The 9,525-nt window shown below is 33.3% G+C and overlaps 1 protein-coding gene across 1 annotated transcript; it reads right to left on the reverse strand.

Moving 5' to 3' along the window:
- Nucleotides 1-1,833: 1,833 nt before the first annotated feature.
- Nucleotides 1,834-5,728, reverse strand: LOC131165084 (uncharacterized). The gene is made up of 4 exons (XM_058122753.1): nucleotides 5,316-5,728; nucleotides 3,557-3,704; nucleotides 3,197-3,267; nucleotides 1,834-2,230 (listed from the first exon to the last, which is right to left on the reverse strand). The coding sequence occupies exons 1-4, from the start codon at nucleotides 5,556-5,558 to the stop codon at nucleotides 2,015-2,017; spliced, it is 678 nt and encodes a 225-aa protein (XP_057978736.1). The 5' UTR covers nucleotides 5,559-5,728; the 3' UTR covers nucleotides 1,834-2,014.
- Between the last annotated feature and the right edge of the window lie 3,797 nt (nucleotides 5,729-9,525).

Raw genomic sequence — 9,525 nt, forward strand, 5'->3', positions numbered from 1 at the left:
ATTCTCTTATTGAATTTTAAGATATGGGATAGTTCTCACAAATAAAATTTCCGCCAGCAATTTATATTACAAAATACACATCTAATTAATTTAAAAGATTGTTGTTTATTATTATTTTCTCCATAAAAGATAAAAAATGATTAAAGCTGGACCAATTAATTAAAAAATGTTTATGGCATAATGTATGTTATCTACTTAGATCCTTATCAAGTGTTGAAGAAGGCACCTTAATTATTACTTAACAGTTCCTCTACGTGGCATAATTATGAGCATTGATTACGGTGTAGCTGGCGTCCTTAATCAGCAATTAATTGATTACTCTTTCATTATCACTCATCACTGCTAGTTATTATTTTGATATTTTAATATTATAATATTTTAAATCCATAGGGAATTAATCCAATCAAATTTTGACTACTTGTTATTAGATGGAATAATTATTTTTCCTTCTTAAAAAAACCATTAATTTTTCCTTACTTAAAAAAAACAATCTATATCCCTTCAAATAAATTTTTTTAGGGTATATTGTCAAATATGTGATGTGTGGAGAGGAGAAGTGCAGCCACACTATCAACACAGCAGTCACCACCAATATTGCAATCAAAATATATGATTGGTCACCTAAATGAGTGCAATATAATGTCACTCTTGATGTTGTGACTAACTTTGACCACAGTAACAAGTGATTTTGCATTCTTTAATCACCGCCATCTCCCCATGAGTTGCTCTCTTCTAGATTTTGTGCATTTCTTCTTATTCATCACTCATAGTTCTTTTGTACTTCTGTAAAAATGTAAAAAATATTTATTCAACACATGCCATTCTAGTAAGATTGAAAGTCGAGATGTTATTTTTGATCTTGTACTTGTTGATCAGTATGGTAGATGACGAACGTGTGTTTTGGTTGCCATGTTGATGGCGATGCTACATTTGTTCTCCTTAAATCACATATTTGACATGAGAAGAATTTATTTACATGGCATGGATTAGCTTCCATGGGCTAGTCGCCTATGACTCTTTCAAAATTAGTTGGTTTACTGTCACTAATCCTATTTACAGAGATCCATTCACCATATTGGGCCTCTGTTTATTAGCGGTGAAAGTTGGGTGTTTTTTTTTTTTTTGTTTCTTCTTTAGAGAACTTTCTGATAAATCATCAAACCATTTGGCCATTGTGAGGGTCTTGAACCCCTTGCCTTGGTAGCTCTCATCTTTGGTCATGTCTTGAGTCCCCGAAGGAAGTGAAATAGTTTATCAAATTCAACATATTTTTTTTATTAGGCACTAAGGCCTAGAACTTTTGTATATTAACTCTCATCTTTGTATATTTATGCACAGTAACTCATTGAAACTAAACTTAAAATTTAAAACTTCAATTTTATTAACTTACATCATAGTATGGTCCGAGGGATGAAAACGATCGCATAGTGAGTTGCCATGAACAACCTTTTCTTGGATTGTTTTCTCAAAATGCCTATAAATTGTTGTCAAGTTGAAACTTGGAAAACATATTTGATAAACCTAAAAGAAATTAGGGCACAAGGTCTTCTATCTTTTTACAAATTTATGTAAAAAAATTTCTAAATAATTTTTCATTGTTAAAACTCTAAAAAGCAAACTTGAGTTAAGAAATGTATGACTTATAATCCAATATGTGAACTAATCCAAAAACAAACGTATGCCAACCATGACCTTGTCCATTTGATAATAATTCATAAATATATGGTAATAAGTTTGAAATGTGCGTTCAAGTGGTATCATTTATAAGAGATCATTATATTCATTATTACAACAAAATAATTAATCACATTACCTAAAGATGTACAACATGTCTAAACAAATTACTACATAGATTCGCTTGTATGTCATTGAATATGTCAAGATTTTGTGATACAAAGAATTCAGAGATTGGTCAACAAAATGTTAAAGATCATTGAATGGATCAAACATAATGCAAATAACAACAGAAAATGGAAGAGCAGTAATTCTTTTGAGCATAAAATTATTTTCAACTTCAAAGGTTTATCCCCATTTCTCTGGCAATAGAAGGCAACCATTGCTCCCCCCTAATTCTTTTCAGCTCTGCAACTCTTTCTTCTTCCTTCTTGGCTGCTGCTTTTGCGGCTGCATCTCTAGCCTCTAGTCTAGCCAATGATTTCTTGCATGCATCTCTCGCTGCAGCCACAATATCTATTCCGTCAACAGCAACAGATTCAAGTCGCTGTTTAAACTGCGAGTAATCATGAATGCTCTCAGGAAAAATATTAACTTGCAAGAGGTGGATAATATACGAAGCACCAGAATAGTATGTGACATGGACATGACATGATACCAACATGACAATATAGCATTTTTCAGAAAACTGAGGTTACATTTGGTTTGGAGAATGGGGATAGGATGGTAAGATTCCCGAAGGCAAATTGCTACATTGAGAAAATTGAGTAAATATGGCTATGATAGTTGTAAACATATTTCTACTCCTATTCATTTTAGCACACTTGTTCCCTAGAGAGTAAGAATGAAAGTGATAAATCAAGGAATATAACAACATTACCACTAGTCTACAATTTGTAACTAATTCAATTAGATCTGACATTGGAGATGCTGTAGAAAAACTTAGTAGATTTGCCATCTCTCCAAGGAGGAAGAAAACCTTTCATCTTATGGCTCCCAACTTCAAAGGAATGGCGAGGCTAATGAGTTAATCCCCTTCCTATTCCCTATTTCCCTTCTAATCCTCCCCCCCCCCCCCCCCACTTCAAAGGAATGGCGTGGCTAATGTGTTAATCCCCCGCCCCCCCCCCCCCCTCCCCCCTCCCAAAAAAAAAAAAGTGCAGCATTTAGGAGATGCTGTACAATTAGATCTGACATTGGAGATGCTGTAGAAAAACTTAGTAGATTTGCTCTCTCACCAAGGAGGAAGAAAACCTTTCATCTTATGGCTCCCAACTTCAAAGAAATGGCAAGGCTAATGAGTTAATCCCTTTCCTATTCCCTAACACCCTTCTCCCCCCCACCCCCCAACTTCAAAGGAATGGCATGTCGGTAAGTTTCTGCACACTACCATGTCAATAGAGTGTCACACAGGTGTCAAATATAACACCCGTGGAGTTCTAGAGCTTCGATGGTTCTTTTTATCCAACATACAACAAATCAAACATAAGTACTGGAGTATCAACAAAACAAAGGAGCTTACCTTCTTTGATTTCTCGTCAATCTTTTCCCCAGGAAGGAGTCTTGGTCTTTTCTTTGGTCCTTGAAGTTCATCTGATAATTACCAAAATCAATAGATAAATAACAGTTCATTTAGTGAACCTGTAAATAATGTTTAGCCCCCCATTTACAACATTGGGCTTTTGCAATTGTGCATGAGAAATGAACGGCATCATCAACATCAAATATTGTCCAATAATCAGGCTTTACAAATAAACCATCCCCACATTCCAGTGAAAGAAGCAAGTAAAGAAAATCAGAAAATTTGGGAAATCAAACCACTTCATGGACAGTAGAACTTGAATATATTTCATGAAAACTTTATCCGTATGAAATTTCTTACCCATGTGATCAAACACTATCCCAAGCGGAGAATGTTTAAATAATTTGATTCCACCTTCATTTACTGCAGGATCATCATCCGAACCATGAATGGGATGTCTCACTATCTCTATGGTTTTCTCTAAGATGTCATCCAAAAGCTTCTGTGCCTGTAGTTCAATAAGGACTGTAGTCACCTCACAAATTAACAAGGTAGTGAAGAATCCAAACATAAAAAGCTTTAAATGGTAGGGATGCAAGCAGAGAGGAAATTTAATCCAAACAGCAAGGTAGTTGGATTTTTAAGGAGTATCCTTTTACATTTTCTTTTAACCTGAATAAAACCTTACATATTAATATATCAAAAAAATTTATCATACATATAAACTATAAAGGGGGAATAACGAAAGTAAATATTCTTGAATGTGCACATTATCTGTTTTTTCAAATTGTGTTTCTGAATTTAGCAAAGAAAACATGATAGAAAGCAGTGTGGCCAATTATTTGTGGTCAATCATCAACTTGGTTTATATGGGTGGTATTTGACTACTTCCCCTTATTTCTTTTTTTTATGTTTTGTTTTTGTGAGGAAGGAATTTCACTTGAAAGCTCCTCCTCCACCATTAAAAGCCTCTCAAGTTTTTTTTCATTTGAATAGGCTAAATTCTCTTTCTCTCTATGTCCTTTTTGTTTTTGTTTTTGTTTTTTTTTTTTTTTCTGAAAACAAATTACATACATAATGTTTTTTTTAAGTGTTGCCATCAACTCTCAACTCAAATTTTCAATTGACCAAATCCTAATATCACCAATTTCCACATCACCATCCATCAATTAAAACCAGAGCCAAACAGACTAGTAGTCTACTGACTCAATGAGCCAACACTGATTGATTCATACAATTTATAGTGAACCAAAACTTTAAATGAAATTTCCAAGAGCCTTGAAAAGAAATTTGCAAAATCCAATATGCATCCAAAATTCAGTTTTCGCAAACTTATTGAAAAGGAAACTCCCTATGAAAACATTTAGACATAGGAGACTCTCGAGTAATCAATGAGCAGACACTGATTTATTCAAATAATCTGTAGTGTAGCAAACCGTAAAATGAATTTTCTAAGAGCCTTGAAAACAAATTTGTAAAATCCATTTTCTTCTCACTCTTGTTAAGAAACAGATTTCCCTACTAAACATTTGCCTGTTCAATGGTGCAACTCTAGATAGAGACTTGAGAAATCTGAGAATAGAAACAAATTGTGAAGGCCAATGCCAATCATTTTCTCTCCAACAATTCACGAACACCAACAGAATGTCCTAAAGGACAGCATTCGTCGTTTGGGTAAAAACTAGGTTTGTTCCAGCTGAAAAATAGATGAAAGGATATCTTCAAGGTCTGAACTCTAACCTCCTAAACACAGGGATAACATAATTTGAAATCCAAGATTGAAAGAAATTTAAATTCAAATAGGAATCTCAATGATTTATGTATTTGCTTCGAGACCTCAACTTTCACCTTCAGGGTTCTTGGTGAAATTACAGAATCGCACCATGGAATGGCAATAACCAGTTCCAACGGTTTCAACAGCACAAAATTAACCTTCTGTCTTAGCATCAATTCTCTATTTTTTGTTTCTTCGGTGGAAATTTATTTAAACCTTGGTAACTGAATCAATGCATAATATAAACAAATTAAAGGCTAATACGCAATACCAGCATACCACAGTGTTTGTCTACCCATCAATCACATGTTGATATAAACATAGATTAGGGAGGAGGAAAATGACCTTATTCTGATGAGGCTTGGGCTTTGGATGGTTCAGCTTGTTCTCTCGATCTTCTTTTGTAGAAGGGTTTGAGTGGTCAAGGCGTGAGTCGTTGGAAGGAGCGGTGAATCCATTTGCAAGAGAACAACCAAAAGTGGTAGCAGCAACGGAATCAATGGCTGCTTTCCAATCGGCGTCACCATCTTCCTCCCCACTGCTGCTACTGCTGCAACTACCGCTCCGACCTCGGCCGCCGCCGCCCATTTACGTCCGAGCAATCTCTGAGTCTACAAAAGACGAAAGCCCAAAAACACCACTCCAGTGGGGAGCGCAAACCAGGCCGGTGAGATTTCAGGTGAAATTTGTTGGGCCGGATCACAAGTGGATCAGGCCCTGACGGCCCAGTCTCGGTGTGTAATGGATCCAAACCCAGTAGCATTGAACTAAAATTTCAAGACTTGAAAACTAGGATGCGGGACAAAGAATTTCGTTTTTTTTTTTTTTTTTTTAAGTAAGACTAAAAAGAAAATTATTTTTTATTTTATTCTCTTTGTATCAAATATTATTAGAAGCATAAAATTTTTACTGTAATTAATTAGTAAGAAAAATTAAATGTACATTAATTTGTGAAAAACATTTTTTAGTAATTATTTGAAAAATAAAAATTTCAGCATATTTTTTTAAAAAAAAATTCAAAATTCATATTAAAAGTTACAAGATAAAGAGTTTATACAATATGGAAAATAGTTATTTATTTTTATTTTTAGATTTCAAAATAATTATAAAACAAAACATGACTTATTTTTAAATTTTTTTTTTTTTTAATTATGTAAGGTAGTTTTTTTTTTTTTTTTTAAATGTATGGAATGCTTCACTAAACCTATCAATACTTTTAAATATATGGCTTATATTCTTCATGACATTTTGCCTTAAATGCCAAGTAAGGAGACTATACTATAGGTCATAACAACAAAAATTGCCTTCGCCCACGTCTTGGTTTGTAGAACAGGTTTTAGGCTACTTGTGGCATTGCTTCCAAAAAGACTTCAAACAACCACTCAAATGATTGTGTTGTCTCATCATTCAAGAGTGCAATTCCAAAAATCACAATTTGTCTATGATGATTGAAACCAACAAAAATTGCAAGTGATTGGCTTAAATTGTTAGTTTGATATGTCATGTCAAATGTAATGACATCCACAAAATAATCGTAGTCCATAATCATATTTGCATCTGTCCAAAAAATATTTGTAATCATCTCATTACATCCACTTAAATCACATAAAAAAAAAAAAAAATGAAGGATTCTCCAAGCTTTGTTGTTGAAAATGTTGAAGCAAACTTCCAGCATCTCCATATTGTAAATCTCTTTGACATTTGGAACGAAGGTAATTCTTTTATTCTTTATGAGTAAATCCAAGCTTATTTGAGGCCTTGAGTCTAAACCCATAATAATATTTTAAATTAACTTCAAAAGCTTATGTTGGTGATATGCTTCATTGTGACAACATCATGTAGGCACACTCAAGAATATGAAGGTCGTGATTGTGCTCATGGATGAACTTAGAGACAAAATATTTCGTCTCTTGGTTGCATGAAATTACCATTTGTGCTTAGCAACCACACCTCATCTCTGCTCGAGAGATTTCTGTCCATATATCTCGCTTATTGGATTGTCTAAAACCTTCCTTGCAACACACAAATCTCCTTGAATTTATCTATAAGTCTTCTTATCATCAAGTATTCATCCATTAAATTAAGAACATACATTTAACAATGAACTTTGTTGTTACAGATAAATATTAACAATGTATAATGTGTAAAATTAGATATAATGAGTAAAATAAGGAGATGAAGAGGGTTTTTTCCTTATAGGATCCAATAGAGTTCACTAATCCAAACTCAAATTTTCATTTATTCAACTCTATTAAATCAAATCATTACATTAAAGAATTTGGCCAAGTCTATTAAATAATTTTATTAAATCATCTATTTTTAAGAAAATAACTAATTGGATGACAAAATGGTTAAATCCTATATTTGTATATGTACTCCCAAAAAGCTACCTGATCAATGTAATTTCAGGAAAATACAGAGAGGGACTGACAAATGACAAAAACTTCAATCAGTTTATTGGGACAATAAAACGAAACATAAAACCCACTCAATGATTCTATAGAAGTTGTCAGGGCTTCTTTTTCCCACGATCTTCAAAATAAGATTACAAACAAGGAAAACAGGAATAAGAAGACAAATTAAGGCATGGTGTATCATGTAGTTCTACCAATTTCCATTCTGCAGGAAGAGTTTAACCAGATTGCAGATGGCAAAGTAGATTGTGAAGTAGATGGCAGGTTGTAGATTGCAGATTTGATGTTCAACCAGATTTTAGATTGCTGAGTAAATTGTAAATTGCAAAAAAGATTGCAGACTAAACTACAGTAGTCCTGTAACAGAGCATACTGCAGTGGTCTTGTAACAAAGAAGATCACAATCCTATAAATCAACATATTACAGCCCTGTAATAGAGCATTTTGAGGCTTTCCAATAGCAGCTTGTAGAAGCTTGCTCGTAACCCAACAAATTGCAATATGTTTAGCAGCAACTTGAAGGCAATAAAATTATTGAGGGAGGAGGGGGAAGCGGAGGGAGGTAGGAGTGAGCATAATTTGGTTAAAATTGAATTAATCAAGTAAATTCGGTCGGTTCGGTTTGGTTTTCATTTTCATTGAATTTCGGTTTTCGGTTTGGTTAGTTCGGTTAACTGAATTAACCGAACAGTATAAATTAATAATAAATAATTATATATATTATATATTAAAATTATATATATTATTCATATTTTATATATATTAAAAATCTAAATTATATATATATACATATTAAAATATTAAATTGGTTAAAATTGGTTAATCGATTTAATCGAAATTCGATTTGGTCAGTTTTAAGTTCTGTTAAATATGAAATTTCAATCGGTTTGGTTAATGAGATTTTTTTAACCAAAATTTTTAGTTAATTTGGTTAATTAACTGAATTTACTGAACCAACTGAATGCTCACCTGTAAGGGAGGTGAAGGATATAGAGGGAGGAGGCTAAGAGAATTTTTGCTTGTTTGTAAGCTAGATTTGTAGTCAATATATTTGGGCATTCTACAACTAGCTCGGAAAGATGAAGACATGATTAGTGCTGAAAGATGGAAAGAAAATTTGTTGGACTCTATAACAAAATTAAGGGGGGTTTTGGAGTTAAAAATGTTACGTTTTAAATATTCAAATTACAACCAGTGATATGTGAAGTTTTTTAGGTATCAAGAAATTAAGGGTGTAGAGAAAGATCGTCCTATGCCCCCTACAAAGGAGAGGATCCCTACCCTAATTTTTAAATCCTCTCCATTTTTTTTTTTCTCAGTATCCCTTCAATCAAGGAATTATAGAAAATTAGAAACCACTTTACATGATCGTGCATCTTTTAATGTGACATTTACTTATAGAATTTTTATTTTTATTTTTTTTTGAAAGGGGAAAAGAAAATTTAAGATTTCCTTTTTTCCCCTCCCCCTTTAAATCTCCATCCTGAGTCTTCCTATTAAGACGTTATCAAGAAGATTGAACCTTCCACATGGTCGTGCATCAAGTGTGACGACCTGCTTAATTTCCACATTTTTTTTTATAATAAAATCAATATCACAAATCCCAACTCAGTAGATCATAGTCCACTTGGACCCGTGGGTACCAGGGATACATCAGAGTACATAACGGAAGCCTAAGCAACAGGAAACATATAATGACAATATTATAAATACAAAACATCCATCACATTACTATAAATACTAGAGTCACTATATCCACTGTATTTCAGTATATACATTCCAAAACAAAATTTAGGGACATTTCTCACAAAATCCAACTGTCCATACTAAAACTTACCCTTCAAAAATGGCAGACAATAGCTCTAAATCGGTGGGGCTTTTTCCGCTCTCCTATCAGGGGCTCCTGAAAATTTATAAAATTTTGGGGTGAGACACCTCTCAATAAGGAAAATAAACTAATACCAATGTGTGGCAACATGAGTATTCCGTGTTATACATATATCATATAGAACATATTCAATAACTGTTTTGTCAAATCTGGGAAAACATATATATCATCAAAACATGGCAGAACATACTGCATTTTCATAATCATATATCATCTCATATAATACTAATAATAACACAAAAATATTCCTGGT

The sequence above is a fragment of the Malania oleifera genome, chromosome 1 (assembly GCF_029873635.1).
Source record: "Malania oleifera isolate guangnan ecotype guangnan chromosome 1, ASM2987363v1, whole genome shotgun sequence".
NCBI classification, from domain to species: domain Eukaryota; kingdom Viridiplantae; phylum Streptophyta; class Magnoliopsida; order Santalales; family Ximeniaceae; genus Malania; species Malania oleifera.